This window comes from Denticeps clupeoides, chromosome 14 (assembly GCF_900700375.1).
Source record: "Denticeps clupeoides chromosome 14, fDenClu1.1, whole genome shotgun sequence".
Lineage (NCBI taxonomy): Eukaryota > Metazoa > Chordata > Actinopteri > Clupeiformes > Denticipitidae > Denticeps > Denticeps clupeoides.
The window spans coordinates 16,386,001-16,405,202 of NC_041720.1; the positions used below are offsets into that span (position 1 = coordinate 16,386,001).

The 19,202-nt window shown below is 39.8% G+C and overlaps 1 protein-coding gene across 2 annotated transcripts in view; it reads left to right on the top strand.

Moving 5' to 3' along the window:
- Positions 1 to 18,874, top strand: part of itsn2a (intersectin 2a) — a 62,017-nt gene extending 43,143 nt beyond the window's left edge. For both annotated transcript variants that reach the window (XM_029002374.1, XM_029002375.1), the window contains 18 exons: positions 1,098 to 1,294; positions 1,996 to 2,051; positions 2,210 to 2,376; positions 2,471 to 2,495; positions 2,594 to 2,715; positions 3,107 to 3,203; positions 3,599 to 3,790; positions 6,926 to 7,047; positions 7,216 to 7,322; positions 7,470 to 7,653; positions 9,020 to 9,118; positions 9,256 to 9,423; positions 10,097 to 10,309; positions 10,628 to 10,749; positions 11,055 to 11,137; positions 11,509 to 11,592; positions 12,440 to 12,613; positions 17,841 to 18,874. In XM_029002374.1, the coding sequence (XP_028858207.1) occupies positions 1,098 to 1,294; positions 1,996 to 2,051; positions 2,210 to 2,376; positions 2,471 to 2,495; positions 2,594 to 2,715; positions 3,107 to 3,203; positions 3,599 to 3,790; positions 6,926 to 7,047; positions 7,216 to 7,322; positions 7,470 to 7,653; positions 9,020 to 9,118; positions 9,256 to 9,423; positions 10,097 to 10,309; positions 10,628 to 10,749; positions 11,055 to 11,137; positions 11,509 to 11,592; positions 12,440 to 12,613; positions 17,841 to 17,998 (2,370 nt within the window). In that variant the 3' untranslated portion in view covers positions 17,999 to 18,874. The remainder of the gene's footprint in view (positions 1 to 1,097; positions 1,295 to 1,995; positions 2,052 to 2,209; positions 2,377 to 2,470; positions 2,496 to 2,593; positions 2,716 to 3,106; positions 3,204 to 3,598; positions 3,791 to 6,925; positions 7,048 to 7,215; positions 7,323 to 7,469; positions 7,654 to 9,019; positions 9,119 to 9,255; positions 9,424 to 10,096; positions 10,310 to 10,627; positions 10,750 to 11,054; positions 11,138 to 11,508; positions 11,593 to 12,439; positions 12,614 to 17,840) is intronic.
- The last annotated feature ends 328 nt before the right edge of the window (positions 18,875 to 19,202 follow it).

The following is a 19,202-nucleotide window of genomic DNA, read 5'->3' on the forward strand; positions in this document are numbered from 1 at the left end:
TTAACAAAGGAGTGGCTTCACAACAACACTGTGACTGGTCATGAATGGCCAAGCAAGAGCCCTGTCACAATTGATCATCTCTGAAGAGACCTAAAAATGTCTGTCCACAAATGTTTACCATCCAACCTGCCAGAACTGGAGAGGATCTGCAAGTAGGGATGGTTGAGGATCCCCAAATCCTTGTTTGAAAAACTTGTTGTATCTTTCCGAAAAGCCTCATGGCTGTATTAGATAAAAGGACCATGTGATATTTCAGTTTTTCTTTGTTAATAAATTTGCAAAATTGTCAACAATTCTTTATTCTTCTGTCAATATGGGGTGCTGTGTGTACATTTAATGGTGGTAGTAGCCTAGAGGGTAACACACTCGACTATGAACCAGAAGACCCAGGTTCAAACCCCACTTACTACCATTGTGTCCCTGAGCAAGACATTTAACCCTAAGTTGCTCTGGGGGGACTGTCCCTGTAACTACTGATTGTAAGTCGCTCTGGATAAGGACGCCTGATCAATGCTGTAATGAGATCAAATTCTGTCATATAACCGAGAGTGAAAATTATTATCACAGTCTGAATACTTTCCATACCCACTGTAAAATCTGTACATATCAATTAGGGGACAAAATATAAAAAAGTACACTGGCTGCATAAGTATGCACACCCTGGTCTCCAGCTTTGTTTGTGGCTCAGGTTTCTTCCAGGTTCTCCGGTTTTACCCAAACCGACTGAAGTAATTCAGACTGGGTGAATTGGCGACACTAAATTGTATCGGTATGTGACTGAATGTAGTGTATGTTCCTTGCGCCATGCTCAGCATCCCAGTGAGGTCTCCAGAAACCTGACCCTGATTTAGTTATATAAGTGGTAATATATAGCAAGTGAGTGAGTGCATAACAACCAAATATTGATGGCACATCTTGATAAATGCTACATTAAATAAAACCATACACATTTCATCAAATGTTGTTACTTGATATAAATAGAGGATCTACTTATTCCTGGGGTTCATAATTATTTTGGGGTTAGACTATGTATAGTGTGTAAAGACAGTGTTATTAAAATAACAGTATTCCTTTACTCTTCATTTGGTTGTTTATAGGGCTCTTGTTCCTTACAAGTGAAGGCTTTGTGTTCTTGGACTGCAAAAACAGAGACCCACCTCAACTTCGCCAAGGATGACATCATCACAGTTCTGGAGCAGCAGGAGAACTGGTGGTTTGGTGAACTTAACAGAAGCCGGGGCTGGTTTCCCAGAAGCTACGTCACCACCATGACCAGGAGCGAGGCACAGGCTGAGTAAATACGGGAGGGGTAAAATTAAAATTTCACAGTAAAATAAAAACATCATTACCAGTTGAAAAATTCTGGTTTGTTCACTAGATTGAGGTCAAGTACGTCCTCAGGATTTACAAAGATAAATAGATATAACAGGAAATAGCTTGAAGAGGAGAAAATATCATTTTTTGTTATTTCTGTCACCTGGAACATGAACTTTTACAAGCAAAGATTACTGTTCGCATGTACACTACTTCCTCATTCAAAATTACCTCCCACAAAGTGGCGCTGCAAGTAGTGATGTCAGATACCTAACAGAGTCAGCACAAAGTTGTGCCAATAGACGGGGAAAAACTGCCATTTAAGTAACATTTTGGATCCTCAGTACCTATTCTTAACCTGCAATTTCTCCCAAAATACCAAATTCGCTACCTATTTAAATATTGAAAACTTTTTTTATTAAAAATTCTGAAAACAATTCTGCACATCATCTTGCAATATCAGTTGTTCCCAACACAGTAATTTTCAAGACCCAATTAATGTTAAACATAGATTGTGATACATATAATTCCCATAATAAATTACTAGCCCAAAACACTATATTTTATTTAGTAAAAAAAAAAAAATAATAATACATATTAATATACAAGCTACAGTGCATATATTGAGATACATAGATACTATAATTCAGTATATAAATAATAATTTCTGTGTGACACTAGGCCGCTGTACTCTACTGTGGATGAACTGGACTCTACAGACAGTAATCAGCTTGAAGGTATTTTAAACATGTTTCATGATCAGTGCTCCACAACCTCTGTACCCTCTGGTTGCAGAGTTCTATTGCAGTGTTACATTGAATAGTGATTTAAACTGATCTAGTGAATATATTTTATTATTGTTCTGGGTTTTTTTTTGTTTTGTTCTTTGGTCTAGAGTATGAGGCATTGTACACTTACGAGAGCCCGGAGGGGGACGACCTCACTTTCAGTGCAGAGGACACCATCCTAGTGACTGAGAAAGATGGAGAGTGGTGGAGAGGCTGCATTGGGGAGAAAACTGGAGTTTTCCCCTCCAACTATGTCAAGCCCAGAGACCCCAGTGTGAGTGGAGAAGACAGTCGTCCACATGTTGGTCAAGTTGAGTTATCCACATGGTCAGCATGATCTTTAACTTGAATGTTTTTAACTTTTGTAGGCGACTAGGACCAGCAAGAAGCCAGGTGAGGATCTGATCACTACGTCCTAAGCTCTAGCACGTATTCAAAATTGGACTTTACAGGCCTAAGCACACTTCCCTTTTTTTCCAAATGTTTGTCAGAGATTGTGCAGGTGACTACAGCGAACGTTGCCACGACAACCGAGCAGCTCAGCCTAACGTCTGGTCAGCTCATTCTCGTACTGGCCAAGAACTCATCAGGCTGGTGGCTCGGAGAGCTCCAGGTCAGAGAAGAAACGATGTTTTAATGAAAAATCTATTCATATTCTGTGGCCAATTATTATGTGCATTTTTTATAAAACTGACATAAGTAGAGTATGTCACGAAAGTACAGCCCTCACATTTCTGTACATTTTCACATTGAGGTGACTTACTTTTGTTGCCTGCAGTTTAGACATTAAAGTCTGTGTGTTTAGTGATTTTGAGGGGACAGTACATTTACATTCTTATGCAAGCTAGATACAGACTACTTTACATTTTGATCAAAGTGTATCTTCAGTGTTGTCCCAAGGAAAGCTATAATAAAATATTTACAAAAATAAATGAGGGGTGTACTCATTTTTGTGAGTTACTGTATATTCTAAATATTAAAATCAACATTTCTGTGTTCTGAAGGCCAGGGGTAAAAAGCGACAGAAGGGCTGGTTCCACTCCTCCAGTGTCAAAGTTCTTGGTCCCTGCAGTGGGAAATCCACACCTGCACTTCAACCAAGTAGGACCTGGTTTTGCTTTCATGTCACAGATTCTCTGTTGGTTTGGAGGATGTTTATGCTGGTAATCACAGACACTGAACTTTAAATGAACTTGAGCTTGATCTTTGGTGAAAAACTTTTTGCACTGTGAGAGATTTATTTTTTTATATTATTAGCACTAATATTGTGATATGCATGGGAAGTGTATGCATGTACACTGGGGACTTTAATTCACTTTTAGCCCAAACTGTAGAGTAAAACCATAGAGTCCTGAAGCCAAAATATCAAATCTTACTTAGTGCTTCTTTAAGCCCGGCTTCCAGATCCGTTTTTCTGTATTGATTCTACTCCGATTGATTTACTTTTTAATGGAAAAATTGCTAAAGGTTCTATCTGTCCCATTTTCTCCTTTTAGTTTGTCAAGTTATTGCCATGTATGACTATAAGGCAGCCAGCGAAGATGAGATGAGCTTCTCCAAGGGGCAGCTGATCAACGTGCTCAACAAAGATGACACTGACTGGTGGAAAGGAGAACTCAGCGGGGTCACGGGACTCTTCCCTACCAATTACGTCAAAATGACCACAGAGTCGGATCCCAGCCAACAATGTAAGTTTTACTAATACACACATACATATACACAGTACACACACAGTATATTAGGGCTATCAGAAAAGGGATGAATTGGAAAAAAGTGTACATTTCTTTTGAAATTGCTGCCAATAGCAACCTCTGTTTTACTCTACAATTTAATATATTAAAAGATTATATTATAATTATCATAATGTAATATATGTAGGCACAATACCCAGTTCCAATGTTTGTGTATACAGAAATGCCCAAATGCTTTAATTTTCCTCATTCCTTATTGCCTTCTGTTGGGCACACATACACAAACACACACCCAGTGAATATAGTATCCTTAGACCTGCCTTAAAACAAATATGTTGTACCAAGCGCCTTTCAGTGGGAACTGGTCAGTTGAGGGGTTGATGGTAACGATCTCTGGTTGCTCAGATCACCATTAACAACCGTGCAGAGGGGTGAATTTCATGTCCTTTTCTTATTCTACACAATGCCAGAATTAAGGAATATAATATGAGGATCGGTACTCTAGCTCTCAAACCAGGTTCTGTTACTAGTAGAATGTCATCATATTGCACTTGAATATGCATACAAGTCTGTTATATTATTTTAATTTACTGCTATCTATCAATTAAAATGTAGTGCATACGTTAGAAATAATTATTTATATTATGATTATTACTTCTGAGCATTAAAGGAATTTTGCTTAAATTAGCCATTCTCAAACCAGTCAAATTGGCATTTATTTGTTCTGTACATTGCCACTGTGTCACATATGACAGAGGACCAGCTGCCCCAGGTTCAGATCAATAGGACAGACTTCTCAGCCATGTGTTTTATTGAAATATTTAATAATATTAATTGAGAGCCTGTGCCATATTGTTAATTTGTGGATGGTTTATCAGCCCTCTACATCTAGTTCTTGTGGAATACAGCCTTTCTTAAATGTTAAGGCGATTTCCTCAGAACATTTGTATCTAAGAAACACCTTCAGACTGTGCCATACACCAACATATACCAAATTTTAATGTTGCTATCATTTTGATAAAGGAATATTTTCTAACAAATATTTTTCATATATTATTTTTTTGATCTTGGTGTTAAAAATTTCTAAAAACCATATAGAAATTTATATCAGACCCGGCATGACGTGGTTTAACTGTTTCTAGCATTGCTGACCTCTGTCCTTCATCCTTCTCTCCACCCACCATCACTGTGCTCATTTTCACCCCTTCATCTCCCCCAATCCCTTACCTTTCGCCTCATCTGTGCTTCTTTTTTAGGACTGTAGCACTGTCTCTGCCTCTTCCTCCTCTTGTTCCTCTTCAACCGCCACCTCTTTTTTTGGTGGCCAATCAGAAAGCTCTGCTGCTTCAAGAATCAGGGCCAACTTCTGCCAAGACCCGGCCCTTACTAACTCTTTCTGGAGATGGCTCCACCCCTTTCACTTTTAGCCTTTGTCCTGTTTTGTGATTCATTTCTTGTGATTTTGTTCTCTGTTTGGCATCACTAACCCAGGGGTCTGATGCAACGGCCTTTCCTCCTAAAGCTACCTGAACCTATGAATGTTCCTCAACCAGCCAGAACTCCCATTACACCTCTGAAACTGTAGACAATGTAGCAAACTCCAGCAAACCTTCAAAACCTTGCAAACCTGTGTTAATACAATTTCTCGTGACTTTTCTAACACATTTTCTAACAGTTATTTACACCCAGAGCATATATCATTTTACTAAAAAAATGTTAAGAATGATGACTGTCTGCATCAATGTCACCAGTAATGTACTTGACAGACATCTATGCAATTAAAGGGACGTTCCATCCAAATCCAAAGTTTTGGCATTTACCTTTGATTCTGATATACCTGCTGAAAAGATAGAGATCCATTTTCAAGTGGACTTGCCCCTGAAATGTGAACTTAAAGAGTTTTACTTCATTGACTGTAGGTTTTTACAAAAATTCAATGCATCTGTATTATTAATATAGATAATATAGTGTATATAAACTTAAATAAGTAAAATTGTTTTCAGAGGGAGTTCAAATTGATTGTCTTTGTTCACATGCCCACCAGGTTGCTGCAATGCATGTGCACATTATCCAAATTTGGATGGACTGTCACTTTAACTGAATATAAGCATACAGTAGGTTGAATACACTAGAGTGGCATTTTACACAATAATGTGCCTCTTTCAGCTGTAAATAGAGAGTTCTAAAAATAAAGTCTGTTTTACTGTGGAGAAAAAAAAAAGGTTTTGCCATGTTTTCTTAAAGAAATACTAGCTCAATCTCAGCAGTGGATCTCAGGATCCTTGAGCAAGTACATTTAAGTGAACATTTAAGTTAAAATAGTGCTCTCCTACTCTGAAGCTCTTGAAATAAATATCTAAAAGATTGGCAACTTAACATCCCCTTTTTAACTCTTTATATAACTATGGCTATGCAGCATCTGTCTGCTACATTGCAAAACAAGAGGAACACAAGAGATGCTGCCAAGAGGCCAGCACTGTTATTGTTGATGGCTTTAACTGGCTAATCTGCTGCATGTTGCTGCTGTTTGGGATGAAAGAGTAAGGCATGAACAGTGCACAAACTCAAAAAGGAGGGAGGTGCGGCTTGTCATTATGGCTACTAGAACATTTTACATTACATTGAGCAAACTAAATAAAATCTTCTATGACTGCCAGCATAAAATAGGAAAATAAAAGCAAGAGATCCCACATTTGAAAGGTAAAAAAATATTATTATTACCTCATTGCACATAGTTTTTTACTTGTGGGATGTTTTATTGTGGAATGTCTGAATTAATATTGTCAGCAAAGTTCAATAGTAATATATACTTAAGTGTAATTCTGGTGCATCATTCACTAGCCTGTGTTGCTTGATTGTGCAATTTAGAATCTGATTATGTCAACACTGCTCATGCTACATGTAGTGTTGTCATCTCAGCAAGCAATGAAAGGTTCATATGCAGCAGCTTCCAGTTGCAATTATTTTTTTTTCTTAAGACATAATTTAAGATTGGGCCTGAAATATTCTTCTCTGTTATTCATTGTCCATCAAAATGATTTGTTTGCCCTATTTGTTATCACTAGTCATTTACACACAAAAAAATCTGAATAAACATGACTATATGGTATCTGCATCACTCTTCTTGTCCAGGGTGTGCTGATCTGATGAGTCTGGACTCGATGAGCCCTCAGGAACGGAAGAGGCAGGGCTACATCCACGAGCTGATTGAGACAGAGGAGCGATATGTGGAGGACCTCGAGCTGGTCCTTGAGGTGCTGTATCAGTCAGCCCTCCATCTTCTATCTCCAAATTCACTTTTCAACTGCTGACATTGTCACAGACTTTTAATGTAGAACTTCAGATGCATTTGCAAAATGCAAACATATTATATTTTAAATGAATGCAGCAGAATGGTGCGAGTAGGTGCTGTTTCTCCTCAGGTCTTCCACAAGCCAATGGCTGAGTCCAGCAGGCTGACTGATGAGGAGATGTCCATGATCTTTGTGAACTGGAGAGAACTTATCATGTGCAACACTAAACTGCTCAAGTGAGTGTGTGTGTGTGTGTGTGTGTGTGTGTGTACCGTGTGCATGTTTCCATTACCATTTTGTTAACAATCCCTGTTGGCCTAATAGGTTTTGTTAATTTTACTCCTGAACTGTGTGACAACACGTCCTCCTCCACACACCCTCAGGGCGCTCCGTGTGCGTAAGAAGATGGTGGGGAAGAGGATGCCGGTGCAGGTGATCGGGGACATCCTGGCATCCGAGCTTTCTCACATGCAGGCCTACATACGATTCTGCAGCTGCCAGCTCAACGGCGCCGCACTGCTGCAGCTCAGGACCGACCAGACACCTGATTTTAAGGATTTTCTGAAGGTGAACAAAATAACTACTGGGTGTGCCAGCTAGGATGTTTTAGATGGATATTGTTTGCTGTTGGGAAGCTAGGCTGTATTCTGGTTTATGGAAATGTTTTTGAAAGGTACATTAGGTTACATTTTCAAAATTATAATGAATCTGTTCACATGAAATAATACAGTCAAATAGGAAAATTGACATTTGATCACATAAGTGAAGGTCCAATTATGCTTTCTCGTTATTTTCATGAAACCGGCAGCATGGATCCACTTTTTTTTTGTGTCCTTTTTCCAGTAGGGGTGTTGAAATTAATCGTATAATTGATGCCGACGTGGACTATTCTGCATCAATGCAGTGCAGAACATAATTGATTGTATCATAATGACGTGGCTTGGTGGTTTTCTGATGGCGGCATAAAAATCTTCATAAAAAAGTAGTGCCAGTAGTGACTGCGGTGCCCTGATCTGAGTACAGCACCACTCCGGGTAGGAGTTTGAGTGTCCAGGCATGGCGAGCGCAGTGCTGCCGCGTTTGGTCTGAAAGCGACTTTAGATTCTCTCCAATGAGCAGAAAAACGGTCTGTGTTCAGTCTGTGCTCACCTGATGCCACGGATGTCTGAACCAGATGTTTTTTCTGGCATTCATACTTCACGTAGTAACGGGTTAGTGTATAGTGGTGGATACTCTGGTGAGGCATGCAAAGAAAGGAGGCCTGCCAGGAAGACAGAGAATCTCACGCCGCTGCTGGGGTTTCCATCACACTCTCTATTTATTATGCTCACAGCACCTTAGTTCGCCACGCCCGGGTAAATGTCAGTAACCGCTCGTGAGACATTACATGTACGTAGCTTGGACCAATCTGCTCTGTTGCTCTGCTTGGTTGATCTGCATCAGGACCAGGGCAGATGACTAACTCCGCCCACAAAGTAGTACTACGAGTATATACGACTGTTACAAGGTGAGCGTGGACTGGACAGCAACAGTTTTTCTGCTCAAATCAAAGAATCCACACAGGTGTATAACTTTCAAATAACTTGTATTTGAAAACATCAAGTAATGTAGAAAATTTATGGGATGCACTGCGAGGCATCGATATCAAGACATTGATAACTATAATCAATTCCAATTTTGGATAAGTTTGGAAAAAAAGATCAACTTATCACACAGATTGAATCTATTCATTTGTAGTATAGTGTAGACTGTTCATCAGGAAAATTTGATTCAAAAGCCTGAGTGAATCTGTCTGAGTAATTAAAATGTAAACAGTTAATTGCATTTATTTTACTCTATTAAACTTCTTTCCTTTTTTCAATTTATTCAATGTCTCTCTTTTCTTTCTTCAATTGGCCCTTTGTGCTCTCCGTCTGTCCATTTCCATTGACAGAAAATTGCAACTAACTACCGCTGCAAAGGGATGCCACTGTCCAGTTTCCTGCTGAAGCCGATGCAGAGAATCACTCGTTACCCACTGATAATTAAGAATGTAAGGTCTTTCCTCTCTTTCCTCCACCGCCGTTCTCGTTTCTAGATCACACATTGGTGGTCTGTGACTCCATTCATCGTCTGAAGGCTAAAGTGTGTGTTTAGGCCATGCCTCCTTTCTCTACCCTCCTGGCCCAGATTTTAGAGAACACCCCTGAGGGCCACGTGGACCACGGCCAGCTGCAGGAGGCCCTCGAACGGGCTGAGGAGCTCTGCTCACAGGTCAACGAGGGCGTGCGGGAGAAGGAGAACTCAGACCGACTGGAGTGGATCCAGAGCCACGTGCAGTGTGAGAGCGCCATCGAGGTAATCAGGAAGCCCGGGGAACATGTGCTGCTTGATTTCTACGCAGCGTGGCAATGCTACTTGCAGCATGGGAGCATTGTGTTTCCCTTCTACTGAACCTCTTGATTAATATCTGACTGACAGGACCACAACAATTGAACAATTAAATAAAATGTAATCAGTCAGCTAGTCTGCACTCATACGTTAGCCATGGTCACGCAGTAATTTAAAAGAGCTAGAGCCAGCAGGTTTCAGAATTGTTAATGTTATAGGTTGCATTGAATAAATATAGCTCAAAATAAAAGTATTTTATATTTTCCCCAATATCATATTACTGCACTTTCAATGGTCTCAATAGGGGCATAAAAACAACCTGTATAGGATCACCAGTCAAATCTGTTATAAGCAGCACAAACTCATTTTACCCAAATGTTTGTTGCACAAGTGCAACTGTAAACTTATAACTCATTAGGCTTTGATAGCCACTATGAAAATGTGCTTTTGGTGGGATCGATATATGCCATATACAATCATTATTGATTTTAGGATTTTATATGGTTTGTCTCATCCATATAGTTTGTCTCTTTCATGTCAGATACAATTATTTTACATCACTATACAAATGGGCTGCATTTATCTTTCCATGAGATCTCATGACTGATCTGTCCTGCCAAACCATGATGTTTTTCTTCAGCACTTGGTCTTCAACTCCTTGACTAACTGCCTGGGCCCACGCAAACTTCTACACAGCGGGAAGCTGCACAAAACCAAAAGCAACAAGGAGTTGTGGGCCTTCTTGTTCAGCGACTTCCTGTTGCTCACCTATACAGCCAAGCAGTTTTCTTCTTCAGGATCAGACAAACTCTTCAGTCCAAAGTCCAACACACAGTATAAGATCTACAAAACCGTGCGTATTTGACCTGTATTTTTATTATATTTTTATATATAAATGTAACATATATATATATACATATGTATGTGTGTGTGTGTGTGTGGTTTTTATTAAATTTATGGCAATTGGCATGAAGCCTTATTCAGAGTGACTTACAATTGGGCAAGTCATGGTAGTAAGTGGTGTTTAAACCTGTGACTTTGTTGCATGGTTCATAGGCAGTTGTGGTACTCACTAGGCTAGTGTGTGTGTGATAATCACTGTACAGAATTCAGAAAATTTGTCATGTCCAACATTTTTTTTATAAGAATACTTATGTCTTGCTTCTTGTAGCCACTGTTTTTGAATGAAGTCCTTGTCAAAATGCCCTCTGACCCGTCCAGTGATGAGCCACTTTTCCACATATCTCACATCGATCGCGTCTACACACTCAGGACTGACAGCATCAATGAGAGGTGAAACCAGACAGATTCTAGCCAAGCTAACCAAATATTATATAGATTAATAATTCACAGCCCATATTTCAGTGTTTTTTTTAATTTGCTACAAAGGCTGCATCAGTTAACACTGACCTAAAACAAAGAGATTTAAAACAAATCTGAAAAACCTAGGACTTTATTTGATTTCATATAAATGTTGTAAACGGCAAATATGTGATAATTTGTGGAAATGTTGGTTATTTTATTTCAAATATATGTAATATGTAAGATCACAGTATGTGGAATAGTAGCATAAAATTGTGATTATGTGATTCATTCAGAACAACATGGGTTCAGAGAATCAAAACCGCATCAGAGCACTTCATCGAGACAGAGAAGAAGAAGAGGGAGAAGGCATACCAAGGTTATTCTTTCGTTTTTGTTTTAAACAGTGGATGTGGAAAGTATTCAGATCCCCTTAAAATTTTCACTATGTTATGATGCAGCCATTTGCTAAAATTATGTACACACAACACTCCATATTGGCAGAAAAACATTGTTGACATTATTGCAGAATTATTAACACATGCACACACATACATACACCCACTGTAACATATACATATTTTATATAATAGAATGACCAAAAGCATTTTGAGTATTACTATACCACACAGCTGGTGGTTCAGTTTGATTTTGATTCATAACAAACTGTGACCACAGCAATATCAAATATACCACTCCTTTGTGCGTGTATTTATTTATTTGAATAATATAATATATGAATTTGTACAGCACGCTCACTGAAGTGCAGTGGAATAGGCCGCCTGCTGGTAACAGTCCAGGAAGCTGCAGAGCTCAAGTCCAGCAAACCCAACGGTGAGACTGGTTCCTCCTACAGTCTTCTGTAGCATTGCTGCTTAGTGCAACGTTTCTCATCCAACCTGCAAAAACGTGGGAATGCGTATTTTCTTGGTCAACCCTTGGGTACAGAAATCACAGTGTTCGTTTAACCTAATTAGTGACTTTTTATGGTGTGGTATTATTGATATGCACATTTATGTATCAATATGTTTTGCCGTTTATTAAATTTAGTCTACATTTAAATTAGAATGAAATATGTGGTTTTTGTTTTTCAGATAATTTTCTATATTATAATATTTGATATTTACATAATCACACTGGGCACAGGGACTCACCCAGGGTATGGCACCAGCCCACCACAGGGGATGCAGATACTATTCACATAATATAATATAGTTTAATTCAACTGGGTGTGACCTCATTCCCAGATCTGAATTCCAAATGGAATGTCACCTCACGACTTGTGTGCATGTTCAGAAATCCTCAAATATTACATTAAACTGAACTGTGTCATTTTAGTTTGGCATATTTATTTCATTGCCAATGATCATTAATCTTTTTTTTACCATATTGTTAATAGTAAATAAATAAATACTTGTTTATTCTATTCTAACTGGAAATAGTTTTTGAGTATTCATGTTTAGTCTAAAGGATATCTGGAGAATGCAAAACCTATATTTGGTTTGTAAATTATTTCTGTATTTATTTCTCCCTTTACCCCTGAATAAGATGAAACAAAGGAGCTTTAATGTTGACTACAGTACATGAGAGAATAAAAAAAATCAAGGCTGATATCAGATGTTGTTAATTATTTCAGCGCAGCATCCTGAACTGTGTCCCTGTTGAATCTGTGCCCTTGCAGGGAGGAGTAACCCATACTGCGAACTCACTATGGGAGCCCAGTGCTACACCTCCCGGCCCCTCACAGACACCATGAATCCCAAGTGGAACTTCAACTGCCAGTTTTTCATCAAAGACATCTACCAGGACGTACTCTGTGTCACTATCTTTGAGCGCGATCAGTTCTCTCCTGATGGTGGGTAAAAAATAAAGGGAACACTTAAACAACACAATTTAACTCTAAGTTAGTCAAACTTCTGTGAAATCAAACTGTCCACTTAGGAAGCAACACTGACAATCAAGTTCACATGCTGTTGTGCAAATGGAATAGACAACAGAGGGGAATTATAGGCAATTAGCCAGAGATCCCCAATAAAGGCGTGGTTCTGCAGATGGTGTCCACAGACCACTTCTCAGTTCCTATACTTTCTGGCTGATGTTTTGGTCAATTTTGAATGCTGGTGGTGCTTTAACTCTAGTGGTAGCAGGAGACAAAGTCCACAACCCACACAAGTGGCTCAGGTAATGCAGCTATGGCAAGAAGGTTTGCTGTGTATGTCAGTATAGTGTCCAGAGCATGGAGGGGCTACCAGGAGCCAGACCAGTACATCAGATGTGGAGGCTGTAGGAGGGCAACAATCCAGCAGCAGGACCTCTACCTCCACCTTTGTGCAAGGAGGAACAGGAGGAGCACTGGCAGAGCCCTGCATAATGACCTCCAACAGCCGCAAATGTGCATGTGTCTACTCAAACGGTCAGTAACAGACTCCATGAGGGTGGTATGAGGGCCCGACATCCACAGCTTACAGCCCACCACCATGCAGCACGTTTGGCATTTGCCAGAGAACACCAAGATTGGCAAATTCGCCACTGATGACCTGAGCTCTTCAGAGGTGAAAGCAGGTTCATACTGAGCACATGTGACAGATGAGTTAGGCTCTGGAAGACTCTGTGTAATGGCCTGCAGCTGCCTGCAACATTGTCCAGCATGACCGGTTTGGCAGTTGGTCAGTAAAGCTTTGGGGTGGCAGTTCTTTGGGGGGTGCACAGTGCTCTGCATGTGCTCACAAGAGGTAGCCTGACTGCCATTAGGTACCAAGATGAGATCCTCAGGCCCCTTGAGAGACCATATGCTGGTGCGGTTGGCCCTGTGTTCCTCTAATGCTAGACAATGTTAGGCCTCATGAGTGTGTCAGCAGTTCTTACAAGATGAAGGCATTGTTGCTATGGACTGGCCCGCCCGTTCCCCAGACCTGAATCCAATTGAGCAAATTTGGGACATAATTTCCCGCTCCATCCACCAATGCCACGTTGCACCACAGACAGTCCAGGAGTTGATGGATGCTTTAGTCCAGGTCTGGGAGGACATCCTCAGAAGACCATCTGCCACTTTATCAGGAGCATGCCCAGGTGTTGCAGGGCAGTCATACAGGCACATGGAGGCCACACACACTACTGAGATTCATTTTGACTTGTTTTAAGGACATTACATCAAAGTTGGAGCAACCTGTAGTGTGTTTTCTGTTTTATTTGACCCCAAATCCAGACCTCCATGGGTTGATAAATTAGATTTCCATTGATCATTTTTGTGTGATTTTTGTTGTCAGCACATTCAACTATGTAAAGAAAGTATTTGATATGAATATTTAATTCATTCAGATCTAGGATGTCTAATTTTTGTGTTCCCTTTATTTTTTGAGCATTATTTATTTTATCAAGAATTAAGTGGTTTTGAACTGGTGCGAAGAACAGCGCCTAAGTAAATTAACAAGAAAGACATATGACCTTTAATGATGTTTGCACATGTGACATATTGATGGACTGCTCAATCACATGTATCATCTGCCTTTAAAACATCCAAGGTTCTTTCAATCCTAAAGAAACCCACCGCTGATCCTACAGATATCAACAATTACCGACCAGTTTCTCTCCTCTCCTTTCAAAAAACTTTGAGCACTGTGTCTACAATCAGCTATCACTTCATCTGTCACAGAACAGCCTCCTGGATCCTAACCAATCTGGCTTCAGAACAGCTCTTTCTACTGAGATGGCCCTTCTGGCTGTTTGAGAAGCTACATGCGGCCAAAACTGCAAATCTGTCATTGGTGCTTGACACACAAAACTCTCTTGTCTATCCTGTAGAGGCTATCTTGAATTCAGGGCTCAGCATGGCAGCGGGTTGCTTCCTACCTTGATGAGAGATCTTACCAAGTAACTTGGAAATGATCCACCTCTGCCTCATGTAGAATCACCACTGGCATCCCACAAGGCTCAGTACAAGATCCTCTCCTTTTCTCCCTCTACATGAGATCACTTGGTGAGGTTATTTCCTCACATGGGTTATCCTACCACTGCTATGCTGACGACACACAACTCATCTTCTCTTTTCCTCCCTCGGATCTACATGCTGCTTCCAAAATCTCTACATGTCTAACTGACATGGATGGCAGCCCATCATCTCAAAGTCAATCCCACCAAAACTGAATTGATATTCATTCCAGCAGATTCTTCACCACATCAGGATCTTGCTATTTACCTGGACAACTCACAGCTCTCTCCTTCTACAACAGCCTGCAACCTTGGAGTAACAATAGACAACCAACTCTCCCTCTCTTACTCACATCAGCAACCTTTCCCGCTCGTGTAGATTCCTTCTCTACAATATCAGACAAATCCGTCCTTATTTGTCAACACAGGCCACCCAACTACTGGTTCAGTCCTTAGTAACCTCACGACTGGACTACTGTATATACCTGTATATGTAACATCCAACCTCTACAACTCAAACAAAATGCAGCAGCACGACTGATCTTCAACCTTCCCAAATTCTCCCACACCGCCCCTCTGCTACGTTCCCTACACTGGCTCCCAGTAGCTACACGCATCAGATTCAAAATACTGATGCTGGCCTACAAAGCCAAACATGGAGTAGCACCATCCTACCTCACAGCCCTTATTACACCTCGCACTGCACCTCGTATGCTCCGAGCCTCCAGTACTGCTGGCCTGGTCCCTCCATCTCTGAAGGTACGAGGAAGACACTCATCTAGACTCTTCTCTGTCTTGGCCCCTCGGTGATGGAATGAACTTCCCCTTGAGGTCCAAACAGCTCAGTCACTGAGCACCTTCACACGGCAGCTCAAGACCTTCCTCTTTAGAGAATATTTAGATTAACTTGTAACCTTCTTATTGTCTGACTTCTGTATAGAAACTTTAACAGAGTGAATAAAACGATTGTTTTCATAGTTGGGGGTCCTAGTGAAGAATTGATCACTTCCTCGATGGTACCATGGAAGCACCATTTGTAAGTCGCTCTGGATAAGGGCGTCTGCCAAATGCCTTAAATGTTCATGTAAATGGGCAGCACCCCGTATTGACAGAAAAACACAGAATTACCGATTTACTAACAATGAAAAACTGAAATATCACATGGTCCTAAGTATTCAGACCCTTTGCTGTGTCACTCATATATTTAACTCCGGTTCTGTCTATTTTTTCTGATCATCCTTGAGATGGTTCTACACCTACATTTTGAGTCCACCTGTGTTTGATTATACTGATTGGACTTGGTTAGGAAAGCCACACCCCTGTCTATATAAGACCTTACAGCTCACAATGCATGTCAGAGCAAATGAGAATCATGAGGTCAAAGGAACTGCCTGAAGAGCTCAGAGACAGAATTGTGGCAAGGCACAGATCTGGTCAAGGTTACAAGAAAAAAAATCTGCTGCACTTAAGGTTCCTAAGAGCACAGTGGCCTCCATAATCCTTAAATTGAAGACATTTGGGACGACCAGAATCCTTCCTAGAGCAGGTAGTTCGACCAAACTGAGCTATCAAGCGAGAAGAGGCTTGGTGAGAGAGGTAAAGAGGAAGCCAAAGATCACTGTGGCTGAGCCCCAGAGAGAGATGCAGTCCGTAGCTGGGAGAAAGTTGTACCATCACTGCAGCCCTCCAACAGCCGGGCTTTATGACAGAGTGACGTGACGGAAGCATCTGCTCAGTGCAAGACACATGGAAGCCCGCATGGAATCCAAGATTATGAGAAATAAGATTCTCTGGTGTGAAGAGAACCAGGTACCTCACCTATCCAATACAGTCCCAACAGTGAAGCATGGTGGTGGCAGCATCATGCTGTGGGGTGTTTCGCTTCTACTAAATACTGAGCAAAGGGTCTTAATACTTTGGGATATTTCAGTTTTTATTTGTTAATAAATCTGCAAAAACAACAATTCTGTGTTTTTCTGTTAATATGGGGAGCTGTGTGGACATTAATAAGGAAAAAAAATAACTTTTTAGCAAATACCTGCAATATAACAATGAAAAATTTAAGGGGGTCTGAATACTTTCCATAGCCACTGTATATACACGTCTTGTTGAATAGAGCCTGCATATTGGGACTGGGTAGAGCTCCTTTTAAATTAATCAGGGATCCTAGAGATCCTATCAGGTCTAAAGTGGCATAAAGAATTTGAAAATGATTGTCATTGTGAAACACTGCAGGGATTATAATGAGGTCCCTCATTATAATCCCTGTAACATTTTACCACTCATACCTTTATATTTATGCTTTTATTCAAAGCAACGGGCATTTGTATGGATTTGTAGAGAACTATAGACTATGAACTGTACACAATGCATGTTTTTAATTATATATATTTAATATGAAATTTACCTGCTTATTTGGAAAAAATAACTATAGACATGGCAAGTTGATAAACAGTCATTTTGTACAGATTTGTCAAGAACTATAGACAATGAAGTGCAATACATACAGATGTCACAACAGAAGCTGTGCCTTTTCTAAAATATACAAGATGATACAATAAAATTTTACTTATGAAATGTTATGCATTGATTCTTCGTTTGCTTGTTATTATAGCCGTACGCAGAGCAAAAGACCATGATCTTTGCTCATACTGTCAGAGAATGAGCTTGGAACCCCGTCCAAATATGGCAGCGGTATTGACTGATGCAGAGAGGCTTTATGCGACAGCACAAGGTGATGCAACAAAATGTGTCACCCTTAGTGAGCTGTCATGAAAGTTGCCCAGGGAGCAGTGTTTGGGGATGGTTCCATGGACAAGGGGACCTCATTGGCACCTTCAGGATTTGAAACCTTTTGTTTTCGAGTACACTTCCCTACCCGCTAGGCCACCACTGCTCCCATTTTAAACATTGTTCTGTGTTCTGGTCGACAGGACAAATTACACACCATAAAAAATGTCAGTTTCTCTTCTTTAGAATTCAGATAATACAGATAGCTCATATGTTTATTTCTGTAAATCCTGAAGAAAACCATTACGCAAATGAACAAGCCCCATGCTTAGTGCATAATATCTTGCAGGTTTGAAAATTAGTACTCATACCTTTTTAGCAAAAGCACAAAAAAAAATTGCATCTCCATTTGATTACTTCCACAGATTTTCTTGGCCGTACTGAGGTTCCTGTGGCAACTATCAAGAAGGACCAGGAGATGAAAGGTCCATCCACTCGCCGCCTGCTTCTCCATGAGGTGCCCACTGGAGAGGTGTGGGTCCGGCTGGACCTCCAGCTGTACGACCCCTCGCAATGCAAGTGACCACTACTGAGATCCACCTGAATAACTTAAATTCATAAACTTTTCAAAACAAACAGGATTTCGCTGTTTGTTCCTCACTGATTATTTTCCACAAGGGTATTAAGCAAAAAACATTCTTAACTATTCCATTATAGTATATAATATATTATAGTTTCACAACAAAAAGAAAATAAGCACAGCATAAATCATAATGCTGAGGTTTGTTTGAGAATTAATCTGTTTTTTTATTTTTTATAATTTTACTTTTTTTTTTATTACAATAATGAAAAACTTGTCAGCCAAGAAAAAAAAAATCACAACTGAATATATATTATATAATACTTATTTAGTTAGTGCAGCTGTCAAATAGTAATCTGAGTTCATAATAAATTAGAAGTGCCTTATAATAATGTTTTTAGATTTTAAATTTGTTAAATGTTTGAGCTTTTTTTGGTTTTGTGGCTGTGCTACAGTTGGTGCAATGATAATGATACATTTTAATTCTTTATGTGAGAATGTTTGAGTGAAATTCATTTTATTTTTGCTTTAGTCTGTACTGCCAGTGTCCAGACATTATTTGATTTCGTGCCAGAATTTTGATTTCGAAGCATCATTTCAAATAAGCCTCTAGCAGCTTGAACCGTTTTCATCGTCACTTTTGGTCATCATGACTGTGATTTTTGTTATGATGTTGCATGTTCTAAATGTTGGAAGTGGAGTGACTGTGTGGATTGTATAAAAGTAGGGTTCAGTCGAGCTGCTGCATGTTAACGTTGTCTCTGATAGGCTGTATTTCATGTCTAAAGACTACTGAGCAAATGAGAAGGCCAGTAAAGATGGTCTCTGAAAAGGGCAATTTTCACTGAAGCACATTTTCAATAAAAAAAATGCCCTTCAGTTCATTGTTTTCATTTGTTTTATTTCTGATTAATCACAAAAATCTGTTCTCTCAGAAGACCATGACTTTTGTTCTCAATATTCACAGAGGATCCAAAGTTTCTTATGTATGTCCATATATATCTTTTTCCATTGTTTTCTGATGCGTCACAATAATTATTATAGGTTTGTTGTTTGTGCTCTGTAATAAATGAAAATTCACCTGTTTTCTGATGAGATCATCATTGCCATGGTGATTAGTCCCATTACATAACAGAGACATGTTTTCATAAGGCAGTCTGGCCTGTCAGTATCACAGTTGACACATGAAAGTGTGTGTGTATCTGTG